Raw genomic sequence first — 22,824 nt, 5'->3', positions numbered from 1 at the left:
GACCTGCTAAGGTGTCCCGGAGGGGCAGAGTCGGGGCTGAGCATGGACGCCACCTGTCCTCTGCCCACAGCCACCGCGGGATGACCCTCAGTGTTCGGCCACCTTGCTGACCTGTGGTTGTCTCCGAGGGGCAGTCAGGATTGGGGTGAAGAAGGCCACGGGCGGTCGGGCGTGGTGGCTCAAGCCTGTAATCCCAGCACTTTGGGAGGCCGAGGCGGGTGGATCATGAGGTCAAAAGATCGAGACCATCCTGGTCAACATGGTGAAACCCCGTCTCTACTAAAAATACAAAAAATTAGCTGGGCATGGTGGCGCTGCCTGTAATTCCAGCTGCTCAAGAGGCTGAGACAGGAGAATTGCCTGAGCCCAGGAGGCGGAGGTTGCAGTGAGCAGAGATTGCGCCATTGCACTCCAGCCTGGGTAACAAGAGCGAAACTCCGTCTTGGGGGGGCGGGAAGAAGGCCAGGGGCAGCTTGGTGGTGAGGTCCACCTCCCGATCCCCCATCAAGGGATCACCCTCAGCTCCCCACTGTTCTCGGCTGCCTCTCAGGGAGGCGGTGGGCCGTGTGCCCGCCCCCAGCGTCCCATCCCAGCGCCCCACCACCTCCGCTCCCTCCCACTGCGTCTGGGGTCAGAGAGACAGGTGGAGAGGAGGCAGTGCCTAGTGCTTTCTGAAGTCTGGCCAGGGGGAGGCCAGGGGCGACCTGGGCTCGGTCAGGCACCTGAGGGGAGGGTGCTGGGGTGAGGGAGACCCGGGGCTGGGACGCGGGCGTGGGTTGCAAAGCGATCCCACGCGTGACATTCTCGAGTCCCTGAACGAGAGAGCTCTGAACTCCCTGGCGCCCAACCCTCCGCCCAGCCAGGCCTCCAGGGCTCCGGGACGCTTCACGCCCGGTCCGCGCAGCGCCTCCCCTGGGGCCGGCGAGAGCGGAGGACAAGGCGGGAGCCCGGAGCCGGGAGGCGGGAGGGTAGGGGTCCTTTCTCGGCCGGGGTCGCCTTCAGCCGGGCCTGCCGCCCTGGGCCGGGGCATTTAGAGAGGGGACGGCGCGGCCTCCTTATCCCGGACTCTCAGCACCCGCTCACGGCGCCGGGAGCCGCCCGTCAGTGCGCACGCGCCGACCCTTCCTTCCCCGGCGGGCGGCGACAGAGAGTCGTGGGCGCGGTCCGCCAGGCTGCCTAGAGCGGCCGCCCTGCCTCCGTGCCGCGAACCAGAAACGGAAGCGAAGCTGGCCCCGCCCCGCGAGCGGCCATTTTGGAGGCTGAGGCGGTGGAGGCGCAGCGGCGGGTTCGGTGGGCCCAGTCCCGGCGCGGTGCGGCTGTTTCGGGCGCGGGCCCCGCTCGTCCGCACCCTGCTCCGGCCTCGACCACGGCGAGCCTGAGCGCGGCGGCGGCCCACGCGCGGCGACAGGGAGAGGTGAGCGCGCTCTCAGGCCTGCGCCGGGTCCTCGGGCCCGCTCTCTACCCCGCCGGAGCCGGCCACGGCGGCGACCCGGGGCTGCGGGAGACCCTGCGCGACGCCCCTCAGTTCGCGCCGCCTCCCGCGGGGTCCGGTCCCGAGCTCTCCTGCCCGGAACCCGAGGTCGGTTACGGCGGGCGCCCGGAGCTCCGGGTCAGGGGCAGGTCGCGGACTCGGCCCCTCGGCCGCGACTCCCGCGAAAGCGAAAGGGCCCCTTGTCCGTTGGGACACTTGCCGCGGCCGCCAGGACGGGCAGCCTTGGTCCTGGTTGGTAAATGGATCCCGGGAGTCTGTCGGGGGAGGGCTGCCCCCGAACGCTGAAACCCCGAGACAACGAGCGTGCCCGGGACGGCGCTCAGGGCCGGTGCGGCTCCGCGCCGGCGGGCGGGGGAGAGACCCGGGCCTAGGACCCGGCCCTGAGCTGCGCGTCCTCCCCGCCTCTGGCCGGGTGTCACCTCCTGGCCTCCTTTTCAGTGCCTGCCACTTAGCGCGTGTGTATTTCACTCGAGGCCGGTTGCCAGCCTCTTGCCGGACCCAAAGAGGAAGCGGCCGAAAGGTCGGGTCTCTGCTCGGTGGAAGGACGGCGAGGAGCGCACGCAAGGCTCGGCTGGGCCTGGCCGGTGGCCCTGCGCCCTGCTCCAGGGGAACCTGCACGTGTAATCTGGCTTCCGGATAGAGGGTCGTGAGGACCTCGCTTAATCCAAAGTCCAGCCCCTGAGCCTAGGGCATGGTTGGGTCTGGGTGCCTGGAATCGCAGTCCGTCACTTGCGTGGCCTGGCACCCCTGACTTCCACTCTAGGCGGGGGCGTGCCTGAGTGACGGGCAGGTGAGCAGGGCAGGTGCGTGCATGAATGAGTGACAGGTGAATGTTCCGCCTCTACCGGCCGGGGCTCCCATCCTGTCTCCGGAGCAGTCCTGGTGGAGCAGAGACTTCCGTGGATTCCTGGGCCTAGGTGTGCCGCTCGCCCGGCCAATGGGTCAGGCCAACGTTTTCTGCCACATCCCCTAAGCAGGAAAGAGCTGTCCAGAGAAAGAGGGACAGGGTGACGCTGGGCAGCCACCACCTCATAGTGCCTGACACGGTTGCTCTCTGTGATTCACCTGCTTTAATGCTGTTTCCGTGTGTTAACTTTTTTTTCTGTGCCTTTTTGTTTTAAAATCATCAGCTCTTTCAGCAGGATGATACTATACACACGATGTCTCTTGTCTGTGAGACGTGTCTGAAGGGAACCTGAGACACATATGCTTCAAACTTGTTCTCAGAGTTTGCTTCCTTTGCGGATTTTTTTTTTTTTTTTTTTTTTTGAGGCAGGATCTTGCTCTCTTGCCCAGGCTGGAGTGCAGTGGTGTGATCTTAGCTCCCTGCAACCTCTGTCTCCTGAGTTCAAGTGATTCTCCCCCCTCAGCCTCCCGAGTAGCTGGAATTACAGGCACCTGCCACCACACTTGGCTAATTTTTTGTGTTTTTAGTAGAGATAGGGTTTCACCATGTTAGCCAGGCTGGTCTCCAACTCCTGACCTCAGGTGATCTGACCACCTTGGCCTCCCAAAGTGCCGGGATTACAGTCTTGAGCCACCATTCCCGGCCCCTTTGTGGATTTTTATTTTCCTTGTCCTTCCTGCTGTCATTTTGGGATGATAAGAATTGAGGGAAATAGCCCTCTGGTTTCCCGAGGCACAGAGAACGCTGTTCTGTGTGAAGCTTAGGAAGGGTGGCTGGGAAAACAGCAGTTGAATCATGAACATGATTTTAAAAGCCTCTCAAAGTAAGTATGGGAGGGAAACTTTCTTGTGGCTGACCAGATGGAACCTGTTTTATTTTTGCACAGCTCTCCATAAACTTTCCTGCAGCCTGGCCACTTAGCTAAGTCCAGACGCAGCTGCAATAGAAATGTCCAGTGCATCATTTTGTATATGGCGGAGTGTTAGCTTCAGGGTGAGCTTTTGAAAGGACAGCCCGTTTGGCGGTGCTGCTTGGGGTCATGGCTGTGTCCACCACCAGGTGTTGGCCCAAGGGGAGCTCCCTGGCCCATTGGCTTCTTGAGCCACGAGCTGGGGATGCTGCTGTGTGGGAGCACTTCCTTCCCGGGTACGACCGTAGCCCTCCTCCTGGGGAGACACTCCTTAGGCAGAGGAGCCTGCCCTTGCCTGTACTGGGGCCCAAAAGGGCCCTGCGTGGTGTATGGGGTCACATGGAGGCCAAGCGGGAGGCATTTGGCAGGGAAATCAGGGAGGCCTATGAAGGCAGTGGTTCCAGCTAGGCCCGGAAGGGCCTAGGAGAGTTTACAGTACAGTCTGGGCTGGGAAACAGCTGTGAGAAGGAGTGAGTGTGTCAGTCAGAGGTTTGGAAGGGGGCCCCGACTGTGCTGGGTCTTGGGATTTAGGAATGAGGAGGGCTGTATGTATGGGCTACTCTGTCAGGGGCTTGGCAGGCAGGAGGAGGTGTTGATGTTTATTTGCTTGGCTGTGGGGTATCATGAGGGTGGCTGGGCGAGTGGGTGATCTGAACAGTGTGTTGACTTAGGGGGTACAAGAGGGCCTTGAAATGGGGAGAAACTAGAAGCTCAGACCTTCTGAACCCACGGTGTTGGGCAGGGGTGGGAGGCTGCTGGAGTGTTGATGGGAGAAGTGATGACATTCTGTGTTTGGACAATGGGAGTGGGAAGGACATGGTGAACAAGGCTTACAAGGGTCAGGGACCCCAGGACAAGAAGCAGAGGTGGGTGGTGCTTCTTAGGCTATGCATTTGGGAGCATGCTGTGGGTGCCCTGGCTGTGCCCTGCTCTCTGGGCCTTGGGTGTGTGGGGTGAGCAGCCAAGCCCTGGCTGTTACCATCCTCAGGTTAGGAGCAGACACTAAACAGCCTGGTGGTGATGGTTCTCTGAGGAGGAATAAACCAGGCAAAGAGGCCAAGAGTCTGGAGATCTCTTGTGGGCGGAGACTGAAGGGAGCCGGCGTATATGGCTGTTCTGCAGGTATGCAAGTTGGTTCTCCCACTGTTGTAAAGATGTATCTGAGACTCGGTGAGACTCGGTCTTCTTTTTTTTTTTTTTTTTTTTTGAGATAGAGTCTTGCTGTGTTGCCCAGGCTGGAGTGCAGTGGCGTGGTCTCAGCTCACTGCAACCTCTGCCTCCCATGTTCAAGTGATTCTCCTGCCCTAGCCTCCTGAGTAGCTGAGATTTCAGGCATGTGTCACCACACCTGACTAATTTTTAGTAGAGACAGGGTTTCACCATGTTGAGCAGGCTGCCTTGGCTTCTCAAAGTGCTCGGATTAGAGGCATGAGCCACCGTGCCAGGCTGAGATTCGGTAATTTATAAAGAAAGGGGGTTTAATAGACTCTCAGTTCTGTGTGGCTGGGGAGGCCTCAGGAAACTGAAAATCATGGCAGAAGGGAAAGAGGCACATCTTACATGGTGGCGGGTGAGAGAGAGCGAGCAAGAGCAGGGAATACTGCCTTAGAAACCATCAGAGCTTGTGAGAACTCACTGTCACTGGAACAGCATGGGGCTGACCACCCCCATGATCCAATCACCCCTACCAGCTCCGTCCCTGAACGTGAGGGATTATGGGAATTACAATTCAAGATGAGATTTGGGTGGGGACACAGCCAAACCATATTAGCAAGCGTCCCCAAGTGTAGAAGCTGGAGCGGAGCTGACTTCAGGTTTGTGTAAACTGGGAGGTCAGGATGGAGATCATTGGTCACTGGCTGTTACTGATGGCCAGCGACGTCCAGGGATAGTATTAAGGTGTGTGGCCATGGCCTGGTGTGGTGGTTCACGCTTGTAATACCAGCACTTCAGGAGGTCGAGGCAGGCACATCACCTGAGGTCAGGAGTTTGAGACCAGCCTGGCCAACATGGTGAAACCCCATCTCTACTAAAAATACAAAAAAAATTTGCTGGGCATGGTGGCATGTGCCTGTAATCCCAGCTATTTGGGAGGCTGAGGCAGGAGAATGGCTTGAACCTGGGAGGGAGAGGGGAGAGGTTGCAGTGAGCCGAGATCACATCACTGCACTCCAGCCTGGGCGACGAAGAGTGAGACTCTGTCTCAAAAAATAAATAAAATAAAAATAGGATTGAGTTGCAGCTGGTCTGATGCGGTGGGAGCCCTATGTTCTCATCAGCACGCCTCTCCCCAGCCTCAGCCATGGCTCTGGGGCCTTGTGCCCAATCCAGCCTCTTTTGCATGTTGGCACCTCATGCCCCGTGCTTGGCCCTCAGTGCTGTCTTCAGTGTCCCTCATGGATCCACCAGAGCGACCTTCCTCACAAGTTAGGGTCTGTTTAAGGCTTGGACCTAAAACCCCTGTGGGGCCAAGGGCGCAGTGGTTCCTGCCTGTCATTCTAGCACTTTGGGCGGCTGAGGTGGGAGGATCACTTGAGCCGAGGAGGTCAAGGCCACCGTGACTCAAGCCTGGGCTACAGAGAAATATCTTGTCTCACAAAAAAATAAATGAATAAAACCCTTTTGCCCTGGCCCTGCCTCCCTGGGCAGTCTCACCCCTGCCCCTCACTGTGCTTGGCCCCACCACACTGTCCTGTCTCACGTGTGGCCTGTTCACCTGTGGCCCCTTCTACCAGGAAGACAGCTGCTCCTCTGCCCAGCGAGTGCATTGGAGTCTCCAGAGCCTTAGTCACTCTAGCAGCAGAGGCTCCCCTTGTCTGCAGTTCCTTTTGCTTGTGGCCAGCAGAACATGTTGGGCAGCAGGTCCTGGGTGTGTGGAGGGGCTGGTGGTGCTGCTTGCCCTTTTCCGTAGTGTGGGTTCTCCATCATGAGGGATCTTTGAGCTCAGAGTTGGCAGGTGTGAGTAGCTCCCCTCGGAGCCAGTCTGAGGCTGAGGCCTTGGCACCACCACCTCAGGCCTTGTGAGGGTGTCCTATGTGAGTTCTTTGAGGACAGGGGTGAGAATTTGGGTTTCTGCTCATCTTTGAACCTGAGCTGTACATTGGGTCAGTGAAGGTGGTGGCAGAACAGATGGGAAAAGAAGCCGCAGGGTGGGTGGCAAGTCAGGGTGACCTGTGAGCTGTGACTTGGTGACGGGGCTGAGGTATGCACTTCAGGGCTGGGGCCCAAATGAATGGCGGGCTGCAGAAACAGGAGCCAGGGGTGCGCTGGGGGGAGAAAGCCGTGGTAAGCATTGCTTCTCTTCGTCAGTGTAGATGTTGTTTTTAACAGATGAGCAGCACCAGCACTAAGAGGGCTCCAACCACAGCAACCCAGAGGCTGAAGCAGGACTACCTTCGAATCAAGAAAGACCCGGTGCCTTACATCTGCGCTGAGCCCCTCCCTTCAAATATTCTGGAGTGGTAAGGCTCCGCGCCACTGATCACCCCGAACTGACTGTCGCTGCCACTCAGGCCTCCGCTGGCCTGGCTTGGTGAGCCTGGTGCCCCGGTCATGGCATTGGTGAGGTGCTCCTGCACCCTCACCAGGGGTGAGTGTGTGCCCAGGGGCCTGTGGACACACTCTGGTAGTTTTCCCAATGGACGCATGCCAGGGACATCACAGAGCTCTGCTTGACTCAGGCTGGGGCTGGAGAGAATCTCTGGTGTGGGGTCATTGGGCAGGGGTGGGGTCCAGGTTGACTCAGGCTGGGGTTGGAGAGAATCTCTTGTGTGGGGTGATTGGGGGCAGCTGGGGTCCAGGTTGACTCAGGCTGGGGTTGGAGAGAATCTCTGGTGTGGGGTGATTGGGGGCAGCTGGGGTCCAGGTTGACTCAGGCTGGGGTTGGAGAGAATCTCCGGTGTGGGGTCATTGGGTGAGGTGGGTCCAGGTTGACTCAGGCTGGGGCTGGAGAGAATCTCTGGTGTGGGGTCATTGGGTGAGGGGGGTCCAGGTTGACTCAGGCTGGGGTTGGAGAGAATCTCTGGTGTGGGGTCATTGGGGGCAGCTGGGGTCCAGGTTGACTCAGGCTGGGGTTGGAGAGAATCTCTGGTGTGGGGTCATTGGGTGAGGTGGGTCCAGGTTGACTCAGGCTGGGGTTGGAGAGAATCTCTGATGTGGGATCATTGCGTGAGGGGGGGCTCCAGGTTGACTCAGGCTGGGGCTGGAGAGAATGTCTGGTGTGGGGTCCTTAAGGGAGGGGTCCAGGTATGCAGGGCTCACAGCTGCTGCTGGTGTGCGCTCTAGGTGCTTAGAGGAGAAACTGCCTTTCTAGACTCGACTCTTTGCTTCCAGATATGGGAATTAGCCTGTTTTGGGCTAGTGTAGGACTAGGGTTTGACACTCCTGTCCCTGGTGCTGGCTTGGGCCAGGTGCCTCGACCCTGAGGCTGACGATGAGAGGACTTGTGCCTCGTAAGCATTCATCTCACAGTGACTCTTTGTTGTTGAAGTCTGGGGCTCTGAGAGTGCATGCCGCTCTGTGGAAACGCCGCTGTTGCAGGGCTGCTGGTGATTGGGTAAGAAATAAAGTGTGGGGATGTTTTATATTTTAGTCTTTAAAAAATCAGTTTTTAGTTTTTTTAAATTGAGAGAAAAGATATTTCAGTGAGTTGAAAGGAAGTGTGTTTTGTTCAGGGGCTGCTTTCTCTGGCTTACAGAGGAGGCCCAGCGCAGGCAGGTGGAGGGTGCCCAGGGTGAGTCAGAGCCTCGGCCACCAGAGTGCTCTCTGCGCCCAGTGCTGAAAGTCAGATACGGCCCCAGGACATAGTTGGCAGGTGTGAGGGACACGTTCCACAGTAGCTACTGCCTCCCTGATTGCGAGGACGCCCTCGATGTGTGGGGAACCCTCCCCAGAATTCTGTGGGTCGGGCATCCCCAAGACCCTGCGCAAATTCAATGATTGGCAAAAAACACTCAACTTAAAATTATAGAGAAGAAAGCAGTAGCCGGAGTAAGAGGGATGTGGGGCAAAGTCTCCAGGAAGCACAGCACAGGCCCTGGGCCTCTCGAGGGCTATGCCCCAGTCCCAGCAGCAGGCTTGGGTTTGGACAGCATGCATGGAATGTTGACCAGAGAAGCTCATTTGAGACTAAAACATATTAGGGGAAGGCCCAGGGATTTTATGGGGCTGGTCCTGCAGGTACTCTCTGCCTGGCACCTGCCAAAATACTGGACTTGCTGGAGCAGGGGCTCAGCGTAGACCATGTTACTTGTTCTGTTTTGGCAGTAAGCCCTGTTGTCAGGTGGTGGCAGCTGGCCTGGACGGCAGTGTCAGACCTGTCCCGCAAGAGCCCCTGGCGCGGCCTGCTAGATGTCTCTCCCTCCCTGAGAGAAGAGTGCTTTTCCCGAAAAGGCCTGTGGGTGCGTTACGGACCACGTGGATTCCATGTTATCTCAGCCACCGCAAGGCTGCTGGGCTGTGTCTCAGGAAGAGGACGACTTCTTCGTGTGTTCCCAGTTTCCACGGATTGGGCACAGTAACAAAACAAGACCACATTCCTGGGTATATTGGGTGCTGTGCTCAGAGCCATTTGGTTTGTGGGCCACTGACACACGATAATGGCATTTTTTGAGTAAAAGATATCAGCTGGCAGAGAGCAGGCATCACAGACGGAGTCTTGCCCTGTCACCCAGGCTAGAGCGCACCACCATGCCTAGTTAATTTTCTTTTTTTTTTTTTCTTTTTTCTTTTTTTTGAGATGGAGTTTTGCTCTGTCGCCCAGTGGCACAGTCTCGGCTCACTGCAACCTCCGGCTCCTGGGTTCAAGCAATTCTCCTGCCTCAGCCTCCGAGTAGCTGGGATTACGGGTGTCCACCACCATGCCCGGCTAATTTTTGCATTTTTAGTAGAGATGGGGTTTCACCTTGTTGATCAGGCTGGTCTCAAACACCTGACCTCGTGATCTGCCTGCCTCTACCTCCCAAAGTGCTGGAATTACAGACTTGAGCCACCAAGCCTGGCCCCAATTAGCATTACAGTGACAGCACACATGTCCTGTGGGAGAGCATGGGAAGGGCTTGCAGCTGGCAGCAGTGTCTGGTTTCCGGCATCTCTGGCCGGTTTTACTTTCTTCTCTGTGCTCTTCTGTTTTGTTTGGGAATCTGTAAAGCCCAGACACTGCTTTACATAAAGCGAAAGCCTTATTCGTGTGTGTGGAGGAGTGTGGACCAATTTGCTGTTGCTCCTGGTCTCAGGGTGAGCTCTGTGTGGGGAGTTTGGCTTTGGGGAGAGTCACGGCTGTTCCTGTTCCTTCCGCTCCAGAACAGCTGCTCAAGGTCACTTCTGGCGTTTCTAGGAGCATGAAAGGGGCTGGATACAGAGCCAGCGTCATGTCACTAGCTGTGTTTTAATTAGGGTACATGCATGATACCAAAAAGTACATTATATATAAGCGCATTTTTAAAGATATAAATTTTGTTTTTTTGGGGGGTTTTCTTTGTTTTGTTTGTTTTTGAGACAGAGTCTTGCTCTGTCGCCCAGGCTGGAGTGTAGTGGCATGATCTCAGCTCACTGCAATCTCCACCTCCTGGGTTCAAGCGATTCTTCTGCCTCAGCCTCCTGAGTAGCTGGGACTACAGGTGTGAGCCATCACGGCCGGCTAATTTTTGTATTTTTAGTAGAGACAGGGTTTCATCATATTGGCCAGGCTAGTCTCAAACTCCTGACCTTGTGATCTGCCCGCCTCGGCTTCCCAAAGTGCTGGGATTACAGGTGTGAGCCACCACGCCCGGCTAATACAAATTTTAAAATACATTTTTTTTTTTTTTGAGACAGGGTCTCTGTTGCCCAGATGGAATGTGGTGACACAGTCACAGCTCACTGCAGCTTAAACTCCGGGGCTCAGGGAATCCTCCCTCCTCGGACTCCTGAGTAGCTGGACCTACAGGCATGCACTGTCACCCCCTGCTAACTTTTTTTTTTTTTTGAATAAAGGTGGGTCTGTGTTGCCTAGGCTAGTCTTAAACTCCTGGGCTCAATGATCTTCCCACCTTGGCCTCCCAAAATGCTGAGATTATAGGCGTGAGCCACTGCACCCAGTTTTTCAAGTACATCTTTTTTTTTTTGAGACGGAGTTTCGCTCTTGTTACCCAGGCTGGAGTGCAATGGCATGATCTTGGCTCACCACAACCTCCGCCTCCTGGGTTCAGGCAGTTCTCCTGCCTCAGCCTCCTGAGTAGCTGGGATTACAGGCATGCACCACCATGCCCAGCTAATTTTTTGTATTTTTAGTAGAGACAGGGTTTCACCATGTTGACCAGGATGGTCTCGATCTCTTGACCTCATGATCCACCCGCCTCGGCCTCCCAAAGTGCTGGGATTACAGGCTTGAGCCACCGTGCCCGGCCTCAAGTACATCTTAATAATGTACTATGAAATTAAAATTTATTTAAAATACCAGGTTTTTTTTTTTTTTTGGGATGGTGTCTCGAGTTGTTGCCCAGGCAGGAGTGCAGTGGTGTGATCTCGGCTCACGGCAACTTTCGCCTCTTGGGTTTAAGCAATTTGCTGCCTCAGCCTCCCAAGTAGCCGGAACTATAGGTGTGTGCCACCATGCCTGGCTAAGTTTTTTATCTTTAGCCATACTGGCCAGGCTGGTCTCAAACCTCTAACCTCATGATCTGCCCACCTCAGCTTCCCAAAGTGCTGGGATTACAGGCGTGAGGCACTGCACCCAGCCTCAGTTGTTATTAATGATTAGAGAGGATTAGTTTCATGCATGTTATAGTGTAGAAACAAAGCTACTTTATGGTAAACTTATATAGTCTCAAAGATCCCATTACACAGAGACTAAAAGCACCCATAGTAGAAGAGACTGGTGGCTTTGAAGCCGTGCTGCTGTGTGATGTTCCACCTTCTTTTGTTTACCTTCTGCCTGAATGTGAATGATTTTGGCTGGGTCCTATGAACCCCAGGCTTGGAATTTCCAGATTTTGGAGAATTTGCTGTCCTCAAATCCCAAGTAATTTTCTTCTCTCCCTTAGGCACTATGTCGTCAGAGGCCCAGAGATGACCCCTTATGAAGGTAAGGATTCTGTCCTCAGGTGGCAGGTTTTATGTTCTGAAACAGCCTTGCCTGTTAAACATCTTTTATTTGCAAACAACAGCCTTTCTACCTTGGATGGATGTGCCTTAGTTACATAGGCTTAGCTGGAACTCACCTCCAGCTGATTCTCTGAGCCCTGGAAGTGTTTGCTCCGCATTTTGTTGGCTGACGTCTGTCAGTCTGCAGTGGAGGCCTGTAGTGTGAGTGTTCAGCAGCCTCCAACACCATAGGGTCAGAGCTGAGAAACCAGACCGGGGTAGACACTGAAGTTGGCCTGTTTGCTGTTTCTTAAGACCTGGTGAATATCATCAAAAGGAAAGAAAGGCATATTATTCACTGTGTCTCTGTGCTGGGTGCTCTCAGGGTCTTGCGATCCTCAGAACCGTCTCTGAGCTAAGCAGGAGTCTCCCTGTGTGTTGTGGCATGTGGGGCTTCAGGAGGCTGCAGGACCTGCCCAGCATCTCAGTCTCTCATGGGCTGCCAAGGCCGACTCAGGTCAACAGCCGCCACCTAGAGTCCCAGGTGTCGTTACAGAGCGGACACTGGAGTGGTCAGCAAGTTTCTGGGGCCTTGGGGGGTGCTGGCACCAGCCTCAGGGTCTGGGCCAGGTTAGGAGTCGGCGTGCCCATGGACGCTGTCCCACCGGCAAGTGCAAGGCAGAGCAGGGCCAGGTCTGCAGCTGCTTGGCTCTCCAGCTGCAGGGCCCCAGCTTCAGGGGGCTGTAGCAGCAGGCTCTGTCTGCCTGTGTGTGGGGCTTTGGGTGCGATTTCACGAGAGAAGGGTGCTACTGCTGGAGAAGGGTTGCTAACCCTGCTTGGACTGTTGGGAGGGTGGAGGGTGGGTAAGAATGAAAAGGGTCAGGCTCTCCTAAAGGTACTTTGGCTGAGTTATCACAGCCTTACCCGAGTACTCTCCTTTGACCCAGGAATCCCAGTCTGGGGTAATCTGCAGCCAGTGTGCAGGAGTACATCTAGGGTGGGTGCGTGATCCCAGCGTCACTGATGGGGACCAGCACTGGGGTTGCCCAGGCCAAGGCGAGATACGGCCTGGGAGCAGGCATCCAGGGCGTGCATGTTCAAGTATTGCTAACACAGCATAACCACAAGCGAGCAGTGCCCTTTGACAAGCACAATTATGCCAGCTTAAAATTTTTTTTTGTTTTGTGGTTTTAGTATTTTTGTATCTTTTTCTTTTTTGGGCGATGGAGTTGCCCAGGCTGGAGTGCAGTGGCACGGTCTTGGCTCACTGCAACCTCTGCCTCCCGGTTCAGGCGATTCTCCTGTCTCAGCCTCCCGAGTAGCTGGGACTACAGGCGCCCACCACACCCGGCTAATTTTATTTTATTTTTTTTGTAGACGGGGTTTCACCATGTTGGTCAGGCTGGTCTTGAACTCTTGACCTTAGGTGATCCGCCCGCTTGCCTCCAAAGTGCTTGGAACAGGCTAATTTTTATAGTTTTAGTAGAGATGGGGTTTCACCATGTTGGTCAGGCTGGTCTCTTAACTCCTGACTTTGTGATCTGCCCACCTTGGCCTCTCAAAGTGCTGGGATTACAGGTGTGAGCCACCAACGTCCAGCCAGTTTTAGTGTTTTTGAAATAAATATTTATTAATTCAGTAACCACATCCCCCAGCTCCCATCGTCACCAGCCAGGGCAGTTGCTGGTGGAGACAAGCTGCTCCCTTGACAGGGTGGGACACAGTCGGGAGAAGGGGGGCAGCCCCTGGGGGTGTGCAGGGGCATGGCCATTGCCAGCCCCAACCCTGTCACTTGTCCTTTATCTTGGTCTCCTCCCATCCCTTCAGTGGTTGCCTTATAGCTTTGGGTGGCTCTGCTGGTCCCAGGTCTCAGGAAAGCCTCCCTTCAGAGACAGAAGGTGTCTTCTTGCTGTCCTCCCTTTTCCCTTTCTGTGACACTGCTGCTCCCGCCTGGCCCTCCCCCTCACTGGGGCTGCCTTCTGCTGTTTGCAGCTCTACCCTCTGTTCTCCTTCAGCGTCTCCAGGGAACCAGGCCCTCAGAATTGCCACTTGCCAAGGGGCTCTTCTCAGGCCTCAGTTTCTTGGCCTCTGGTATCTGATGTGACTGCTGATGGCTTTCTTCCCGACTTTGGGATGTTCTGACCCCTATTCCTGCCTTTTTGGCGGCTCCTGTGTGGAGTCCGTGTCTTTTTGCCCTGGCATGCGTTAGTTGTGGCCCCTCCACATGCTGGGCTCCGTGGCCGTTCTGCTCTTGGTGCTGTCTGACAGTTCAGAGCTGGCTTCCTACAAATGTTGCTAAATAACTCCCGAGTTAATCTGTAGATTTCACACAGTCCCAAAAAAATCTCAGTAGTTTTCTTTTTTTTAACACTACACAAAATTTAACACTATACAAAATTACAATGTAAATTCTAAAATTTACATGTAAAGGCAAAGGACCTAGAATAGCTCAAATGACTTCTCTAAAGAATAAAGTGGAGTCGGTGGTTTCAAGACTTACCCCAGTGATGCGGGTCAGGCAGGGGTAGGGGAGGAACGGGCCATGGGGCAGAAGAGCCAGCTGGGCCTTCGCCTCAGGCTTTTCAGTAGATGGTCTGGGGCGTGGGGACATCCCTGGCCACCATGTTCAAGTTGCCAGGGACCCACTTCAGGATGAAGTGGGTGTTTCCTGATTTTCACCTGTGCAGATGCCTGGTGCTGTGAATATCTGTGTGTGTGGCTCTGGGTGCATTTGTCTGTGTTTCTTTGGTTGGTGGCAAGCAGTGGGATTACTGTCTGGGGCTTCCTGACAGGTCTGTGCTCAGTGAGGCAGCAGGGTGCCTATCTCCCAGCACCCTCTCCACTCCACATGGCCCTTTCCTGCCGTGTAAATCACACTTCCCCATCAGTACCAAGCTAAACGTCATCCCAAAATGGCTTTGGCTGTTCCTGCTTCCTCTTTAGACACATGCCTGTTTCTTTCATTCTTCCGTTTGGCCTTTCCTGATGATCTCATGTGTCCTCTGGGTGCCGTTCCTTGGGGTTCACTTCTCTCTGGTGCACGTGGCTTCTCACCAGAGTGGGTTAGTGACATTCGTTCATGCCAGCTCTCCACTGTCAGCTCCACCTGTTCTGTGCGTCCTCGAGTGCCAGCCCTGGGCAGAGTGCAGAGAGGATGCTGCAGCGCCCTCATGCTCAGCAGTATGTCAGAAGGTGAAGCTGTGTTTCCATCTCGGATCTGTGGGAGGGAGAGCAGCCCCCAGTGATCGAGAGAGACAGAAAGGAAAACAGTTTTGATCACCTTCGGGCCCTGAGGTGCCCAGCCCCCTGGGAGGCCACACACACAGGGAGGCCAGGGAAAGTGGAGAAATGGGGACCCCCAGACCAACCCTTTATTGAGTCTAGGGCATTCTGCACACAGGTTTCCCTCGGAAGTTTTAAATGGTGGTTTTAAAACACACGGGCACAAGCCCCGAGGGGCCACTCTGTGACTGTGAGGGACTCTGTGGCCCGGCTGCATAGTCCATGTGGGGCTTGGGGTCCACAGGGACACAGGGAGGTGGTCACCAGGGGGCAGTTTCAAGGAAGGGGGATGTGAGCTGGAAGGTGTCGGCGAGGGGGTGGTCCTGTTTCTGGTCAGAGAAGGTCCAGCTTAGATTCAGAATGGATGCCGAGGCAGCCTGAAGTGATGATTCTCTGTAAGATGTGAAGTGGCTGCAGGGCAGGGGTGCTGCTTCCTGCACAGGCTGGCTCTGGAGCAGAAGAGCTGTGGCCATTTGGAACTTGAGTTTCCTGAGGCAGGGCTGTGCACAGGGAGCCTAGGGGGACAGGCCGGTGCTCCTCAGACCTCTGGCATGTGCAGGTACACAGGCGGCATGCACGCACACACGACACATGCACACGTGGCACGCATGCACACATGACACACGTGTCACGCATGCAGGTGTGTCTGGGGATGGCGTGCACACGTGCACACAGCTGCATGCACATGAATACACACATACCCCCATCACACACGCAGGTGTGGCTGAGAAGTCCTGGCTTGTACAATTCTGCTCTGCTGGTTTGGGTTGGCCCAAGCTCTAAATTTCCAACCAACTCCAGGTGTAGCCTGGGCAGCTAGGGTGTGGGCCTCAGGCAGGGGCGGGACTGCCGTGAGGCAGCTTATGGAGGGTCTGGGAGCAGGGGCTGGGGGAGGCCACCCAGGGTGAGGGGCTCTAGATTGATTTGAAGGTGGGGCCAACAGGATTTGTTCATTGGGTTGGGTGTGATACCAGGAGGTATTTGCCATTTGGTGGAAGTGGCTGGAATTCTGTCCTGAATGTGGGCATCTGGGTGCTGTCCTGTGGTTGGTCAGGGTAGTGGCCTGGAGTGTGCAGCGGGCCTGTGGGTCCAGGATGAGGGTGCTAGCTGAGCAGCCATTCCAGGGCTCCTGATGGGAGGCTGTGAAACTGGGGTGACCCCAGGAGTGTGCCAGGACTGAGAGGAGAGGGCCCTGTGCCTGGGTGGGTGAAGAGGGGCTAGCTGGGGTGGGAAGAGGGGGCAGGAGGGAGGAGCCACACCAGGGTGGGGCTTTGAAGAGGTGGAGCCAGGAGTGGCCCCTGATGCCAGGCCGAGGGTGGTCAGAAACCAGTGGGGACGTGTGGGTGACCCTGAGGTCGACCTTCAGGTCAGGTTTGGTAGAGCAGGGAGAAGGCCGGGTCAGATGGACTTGAGAGCATGGGAGGGGAGGGTATGGGGACAGCCACAGACAAGGCCCTTCTCCAGGGGTTCAGGTCAGAGCAAGGGGCATTTGGCAGAAATTAGAGGGATATGGGGTACAGAGTGGTGTGTTTGAGGTGGGTTTTGCTGGCCTCTGGGTGCAGTTGGGTCAGGGAGGCAGACAGTACTGGAGAGTTGCTGGGTCGGGACCCCAGTCTTGGGAGGGGCAGCCTCAGCTGGACCTGGAGCTCCTGATATGCTGGGGGCTTTGCAGACCACTTTCCGGCCCCTCCCCTCCTGGTTGGGGTGTGTGTGTGGACATTCTAGGGAGAGCGTGGGGGTGTATAGGTGGGGTGTGGAGGGGCGTTGGGTCTGAGTGGTCGTGACAGTGGGGTGGAAGTGGCGTGGCACTGGACAGTGAGGTCGGGGAGGCAGGGGGACTGAGCCTGGGAGCTGGTTCGGGTCGGAGAGGGCAGCGAGAACTCGGGAGCGGGGCTGAGTGGGGGCATGTGGGAGGGGTAAGACCCCCAGCCCCTCCTCCTGTCCCCGCTGTGGAGGACGATAAGGCTTTTTCTGTTTTGTTTCCATGTAGGTGGCTATTATCATGGAAAACTAATTTTTCCCAGAGAATTTCCTTTTAAACCTCCTAGTATTTATATGATTACTCCCAATGGAAGATTTAAGTGCAACACCAGGTAAGGACCCGGAGGGGCCAAGGAAGCTCTCCGGCTGAGGGGAAGTGTGCACTGACTGGCCCCTGTTTTGCAGGCTGTGTCTTTCTATCACGGATTTTCACCCGGACACGTGGAACCCAGCCTGGTCTGTCTCCACCATCCTGACTGGACTCCTGAGCTTCATGGTGGAGAAGGGCCCCACCTTGGGCAGCATAGAGACATCGGACTTCACGGTGAGGTTTAGAGCAGCTCTCCCTGGTGGGCTGTCAGCCTTGTGTCTGGGGCTATTTCTGCTCCTGAGTTGCAGCTGCCTTTCTTCTCAGCAGGCAGGGCTGGGTGGAGTTCCTGCCTTGACCCCGGCACCATCATGGAGACTGCTCTGCTTCGGGCTTCCGCGTCACACTCAGCCTCGTGTTCCCCTCTGCCTCTCAGTCTCGCTTTTATCCGAATCAAGCCTCATCCACACCCACCAGGGGCTCCGCCTTGGGATCTTGGGGTGGGCCGTGGCAGTGCCGGTTGCACAGCCTGGGGCGGAGGGGGGGGGGGGGCCTTGCCAGCAGAGAGCATAGTGTCTGTATGCCTTTCTCGCTAGCTTGTTTTATTTTTCTATTTTTAATAGGAATCAAGTGTGATATCATTAATTGATAATGGAAAGATCAGTAAGCCTTTATGAGATTCTCAGTCAGTTTGCTGTGAAGAGCATGCTTATTAAATGCTTTCTACAGCATGAAGACTGCAGCTCTTGACTTGGAAATAACCTGTTTTTAGAAGTTTGAAAGAATTGAAGTTAGTTTTCTGGCTGATTCCCTTCTCTTTCTTCCTAGAAAAGACAGCTGGCAGCACAGAGTTCAGCGTTTAATTTAAAAGATAAAGTCTTTTGTGAATTATTTCCTGAAGTTGTGGAGGTAAGAATGAGAAAGTAGGAAGTGGGTTTTGCCTTCCCCTGTGTCAAAAACACTGTCAGTCTCACTTCTTTCCGAAGCTTAAGGTTTGTATCCTGAAGCTGCAGATCTTCCCAGAGGACAGCTCCTCTCTGGGAGCCCTAAGGCAGGGGAAACAGAAGGCCTGGGCCCTGAGGGGTGACCTGCCAACCACCCAGGGGCTGGGGGCTGGAGGCTGGGGGCTGGGCCTGTCCCACAAGGGCGTGGAGCCCGTTGGCTTGAGTGGCCCTTACATGGCCTGGGGATGGCTGGGACGCACAGCAGCTGCCTGAAGCCATGTGGGACTGGAGTGGACCCTGGTCTTGGCCTGTGACTCAGCCCTGCTCTGATCTGATTGAGTGCAGGGGCCCAGAGGGACAGGCGCAGTGAGGCCGGCCCCTTGCTCAGGCCCTCGCCTGTTAGACAGGGTCAGGATTGGACACAGCCGAGGTCTTTGTTCTTGGTGGTGGACTGTGGGCTCCTAAGAATGGGAGTGCTGGTCCTGAAGGCACTGGTTGGAGACCAGCCGAGTTTCTCACTCTTTTTCTCTCAGGAAATTAAACAAAAGCAGAAAGCACAAGACGAACTCAGTAGCAGACCCCAGACTCTCCCCTTGCCAGACGTGGTTCCAGACGGGGAGACACACCTCGTCCAGAACGGGATTCAGCTTCTCAACGGGCACGCACCAGGGGCCATCCCAAACCTCCCAGGGCTGCAGCAGGCCAACCGGCACCACGGACTCCTGGGTGGCGCCCTGGCGAACTTGTTTGTTATAGTCGGGTTTGCAGCCTTCGCCTACACCGTCAAGTACGTGCTGAGGAGCATCGCGCAGGAGTGAGGCCTGGCACCGAGACCAAGGCGCCACTGAGGGCGTGTCGCACGAGTGTGACCTGGGCCGGCCGGACATGCTGCCCAGTGCAGGCAGATGTTTAGGTTTTAAAACCTAGAAAGGAAAGCAAAAGCCAAAATGTGTGACTGGGCTTCGGAGGAGACTGGAGACTCCACCCTGCCCCTGCCACGTGCCGCTGGCGTGCTGGTTTTGTAGCTTATCTTCTGTGTTGTCTTTGGATCTGTTTTAGTAAACCCGTTTTTCATTTTATTAGATTTGGTCGCTTAGAAATACAAACCCGATGCCGACTGCAGGCTGTGCCTGCGTTCTTGGAGCTCCCGGCTCCTCCGTGGGTGGGATCCTGGGGCCTGTTGGTGGGGCTGGCCGTGTGGTGACAAGGCTTAGCAGGGCCGGTGACGGCCGTGGGTCAGGATCCAGGGAGATAGGGTTTGGTCTCAGCATTTTAAAATGTGTTTACTGGCAGTCAGAATGAGACGCATTCCTCCTAGAATGTGCTCGGGCTTTTTTGCTGCAGTGGAAGTCAGGAGCCTGCTCACTGTGGCCACGAGGGGTTGCCCTTGACTGTGGCTTCCTTAGGGCAGGGCATCCTGGGCGCCCCTCTGGCTGCTGCAGGCTGGGGGGGCCTCAGGGACCTGCAGAGCCTTTTCTCTGAATTCCTGAGGTCCGGGGGCCCAAAGCCCATGCTCCTGTGCTGTGGAAGGCGCAGGGCTGGAGTCCCTGCAGGAGGCCCCGTGGCCGGAAGGCTGGCTCTGCGCTCAGGTTCCCGCGCCAGCCATGGTAGGTGACGGCTCCGCGGTGCGTTCGCTCTTCACAGAAGACGGCAGAGGGGACCATGGCCCGGGAGAGGCGCCAGAGTTGGCGGGGGCTGTTTCGGGCCCATGGCTCCCCACATGGCGGTCGCCTTCCTGCCTCTGTCCATCCGTGGCTTTGCCACGTGGGATGTGCCGAAGGTGGGTCATGGTCGCAGGCAGTTGCCCACCTGTCCCAGAGGCGGCGTGAGAGAGGCACAGCCGCGCGCCTTCCACCTTTCAGAATTGCTTATAACTTAGCGCTTGTGTGTATTGAACCTATTCTTGTGGAAAAAAGTCTTTTGTCACATCTTTGTTTCTGAATTTCATGCTGCCTCGTGTCTGTGCTGGCCGTGAAGCATGTCCATGATTGGGGGTCACACCTGTTTGCCTGGGGGCTGTGTGGCCGCTGTAGGGCAAGGTGCGTCCCAGTAGGGAGCCTCTGCAGCCTCGGCCCCGGTCCCATACTGGATGCCTACGCCGCTGCAGCCTTAGCCTCCGTGACCAGTAGCACCAGTTCCAAAGCCTGCTGTTGCCCGAGGGTCGTGGGAGAATGCTGGCAGTGTTTACTTGACACATTACTGTCAGGTGTGGTCACTCCCACCTATAATCATCCCAGCACTTTAGGGGGCTGAGGGGTGGATATCTTGAGCCCGGCCTGGGCAACGTAGACCCCATCTCACAAAAACTACAGAAAACGACCTGGCTGTGGTGGTGCACACCTGTGGTCTCAGCTACTCAGGAGGCTGAGGTGGGAGCATTACCTGAGCCTAGGAGGTGGAAGCTGCAGTGAGCCGTGATGGAGCCACTGCACTCCAGCCTGGGTGACAGAGCGAGACCGTCTCAGATGTTTTACTTGTTTTCTACGTGTAAAATCTCAATTTTTTTTTTTTGAGACAGAGTCTTGCTCTGTTGCCCAGTCTGGAGTGCAGTGGTGCCATCATGGTTCACTGTAACCTTGACCTCCTGGGTTCAAGAGATCCTTTAAACTCCTATGTAGTCCCCTACGTAGCTGGGACCAAAGGTGAGAGCCACCATACCTGGCTAATTTTTGTAGTTTTGCAGGTATGGTGCACAGGCTGATCTCAAACTCCTGAGCTCAAGGGATCCACCTGCCTTGGTTTCCCAAAGTGTTAGGATCACAGGCACGAGCCACTGTGCCCGACTGAAATCTTACCTTTTTTTTTTTTTTTTTGATACAGCCTCACTCTGTCACCCAGGCTGGAGTGCAATGGTGCAGCCTCGGCTCATCAGGTTCAAGTGATTCTCCTGCCTCAGCCTCCATAGTAGCTGGGACTACAGGTGCCACCACCATGCCCAGCTAATTTTTGTATTTTTAGTAGAGGTGGGGTTTCACCATATTGGTCAAGCTGGTCTTGAACTCCTAACTTCATGATCTTCCTGCCTCAGCCTCCCAAAGTGCTGGGATTACAGGTGTGAGCCACCCCGCTCGGCCTTGAAATCTCAACTTTTAACGACCCATAGTCAGCAGTGGAGGTGGCCCGGCGGTGCCCATGGCCTGTTGTCTGCACTGGCCCAAACTAAAAGATGATCTTTTGCCCGTGGGGCTGGGCTTTTCTGACCCTCTGTTCCCATTTCCCCTTAGAGGAATTGTGGGCTCCTCTGTTGTTGCGCCACTGCTGGGGGCCGACCTTGACCTTCCCGTCACCCCCCCGCCCCCCCCCCCCCCCCCCCCGAGCAAGGTGCGTCCTATCGCCAGGCAGACCACAGTGTGAAGCCTTTTAGTGAGGAGAGAAAAGCCCCTTAAAAGTTGATATTCCACAGACACGTGCAGCTCGTGGTCTCAAAGGAAGGTGTTTCTCGTGCACTCTGGCACCCTGGAGCTTCTCCCGGAGCTCATGCCCAGGCCGGCCTGATTGCTGATTACCAGCTGACGCCGAAGAGTGCTCTGGGTCTGCGGGAGCTGCTTTCCCTGTGTGGCTGGCCGGTGGGTGGGCAGGGCACCATGCTCCTTTGCCATTTTTCCAGGGCCTGGGGGGTGTCAGGGTGTCTGGGTAAGGGGGTGTAGGGGGTGGGCAGAACCAGCAGCTGCACCTGAGCCTCCCCTTGGGGCAGCTCATGGCTGTGGCCCAGGGTACCCTGGAGCCTTGGTGGGTGACCAGAGGGTGGGGTCCTCCTGGTTGTTTTCTGGAGGGTGTGTGGGGGCTGCAGCGTGGGTGCTGAGTGTCCCTACCTGGGTGCCAGGCTTGGCTTGTTTTAAAGGCACCTGGGGATGGGAACAAGGAGTCACGTCCTTCCTGCTCCCGGGTGTTAGGCCCAGCCTCCCGTGGCTGCTCATTTTCCTGCCTGTCCTGTTTGGAGTCACAGGGGAGCACATTGCCAGTAGGTGACACAGAAGAGTCGGTGCCCTACCTGTGAGGTGGGGTTTGGTAGCCCTGGGCAGGGGTCTCCTTGGCCAAGGCACCTGCCCACCCCTCTGCCCCAAGCCTGGAGTGACGGGTATGGGATCTGCCTTTACTGACCCATGCTGGATGCTGGTCACATCTAGGGCTCACCTGCGGGGTCCGGTGGGGCTGGTGCAGTGTGGGAACTTTGCCATGTCTCCAGAGTTCTCCACAACCTTTGTGGACATGGGGCTGGGAGGCTTCACCCCCTTTACCAGGGGACACGGGTCGGGAGGCTTCACCATCTTCCCCAGGGGGCACGGGCCGGGAGGCTTCACCAGTGTGCTCTGGAGATGCTAGAGTCAGCTTCTGAGGGCTCGGAGGGCAAGGGGGCAGCCAGGGTCCCTGGCAGGTTCCCAAGCATCATCCCCATCCCAGCTTGGTCTCCGGTGGCTCTGCACTGGGCTGGGGTCTTGACGTAGCTGCCCTTGTGTCTGGCAAATGGGGGGGGGTCTGGAGTGTTCAAGTTGCCCATCAGGGCCGGCACATTGAACTTCCTGTTAATTTGGGGGCCACTCAGCCTCAGCCAGGACCAATGGCTGGGGTTCTTCCAGCCCCACCTGGCTACCTGCTTCCCCCAGCCACTGGGCCCAAGGGGCCTATTGCCTTGACCTGGCCTCACCTGACCCAGGCTGTAACTTGGGGCCCTGCCTTTCCAGCCAGGCCCACCAGCATTCCTGGGACCCTGGGCTGGGCTCTGAAGGCAGGGCACCGGGAGGGCCTGGGTGAGGAGGTTGTGGGAAGGGGCTGGGCTCTGTCCATGGATGGTGGCTGCAGCTACCGGGGAGCCCTTGGACACTTGCTCCTGGTGGCTGGTTGCAGAGGCTGGTGTGGGAGGGCCAGGTTGAGTTCAGCTGGGAGGGAGAGTGAGGAGTCAGCTGTCTTCACCGTTCCCAGGATGAGGCGGACTTTTGGGGAAGCGGGGAGGGTCAGGGTGGGGTCTGTTTCCAAATGACTGGGGAGGCAAGGAGTGGAGGTGGGGGTTGGGGTCTCCACCTCACCTCCGCCCCTGGCCGTTGGGCACCGGGTCAGATGGCAGCTCATCGGAGTATGAGCCCTCCCCTTGGAGCCCGTGAGGTCTGGGGAGGAGGGGAGGGGAGGATTTATTTGGTGGTGGAGTTAGCAGGCCAGAGGGCT

General features: G+C 56.3%; 1 protein-coding gene across 13 annotated transcripts; it reads left to right on the top strand.

Annotated features, from left to right (window-relative positions):
• Positions 1 to 1,239: 1,239 nt before the first annotated feature.
• UBE2J2 (ubiquitin conjugating enzyme E2 J2) lies at positions 1,240 to 19,590 on the top strand. Of its 13 annotated transcripts, none has more exons than XM_035307275.3 (10): positions 2,013 to 2,282; positions 4,298 to 4,431; positions 6,640 to 6,770; positions 8,575 to 8,850; positions 11,331 to 11,371; positions 16,643 to 16,745; positions 16,819 to 16,957; positions 17,048 to 17,220; positions 17,549 to 17,629; positions 18,198 to 19,590. In XM_035307275.3, exons 2-9 carry the CDS (start codon positions 4,417 to 4,419, stop codon positions 17,586 to 17,588), a joined length of 918 nt encoding a protein of 305 aa, XP_035163166.1. In that variant the 5' UTR covers positions 2,013 to 2,282; positions 4,298 to 4,416; the 3' UTR covers positions 17,589 to 17,629; positions 18,198 to 19,590. The 13 variants fall into 13 exon arrangements, with proteins under 13 accessions (XP_078186165.1, XP_035163163.1, XP_078186168.1 ...); XM_035307276.3 differs by having other exon boundaries at positions 17,051 to 17,220; positions 18,198 to 18,743; XM_078330039.1 differs by lacking the exons at positions 4,298 to 4,431; positions 17,048 to 17,220 and adding an exon at positions 1,240 to 1,723 and having other exon boundaries at positions 1,966 to 2,282; positions 18,198 to 18,743.
• The last annotated feature ends 3,234 nt before the right edge of the window (positions 19,591 to 22,824 follow it).

Source organism: Callithrix jacchus, chromosome 7, assembly GCF_049354715.1.
Source record: "Callithrix jacchus isolate 240 chromosome 7, calJac240_pri, whole genome shotgun sequence".
In the NCBI taxonomy this organism is placed as follows: domain Eukaryota; kingdom Metazoa; phylum Chordata; class Mammalia; order Primates; family Cebidae; genus Callithrix; species Callithrix jacchus.
This window is presented reverse-complemented; position numbering and strand designations above follow the sequence as displayed.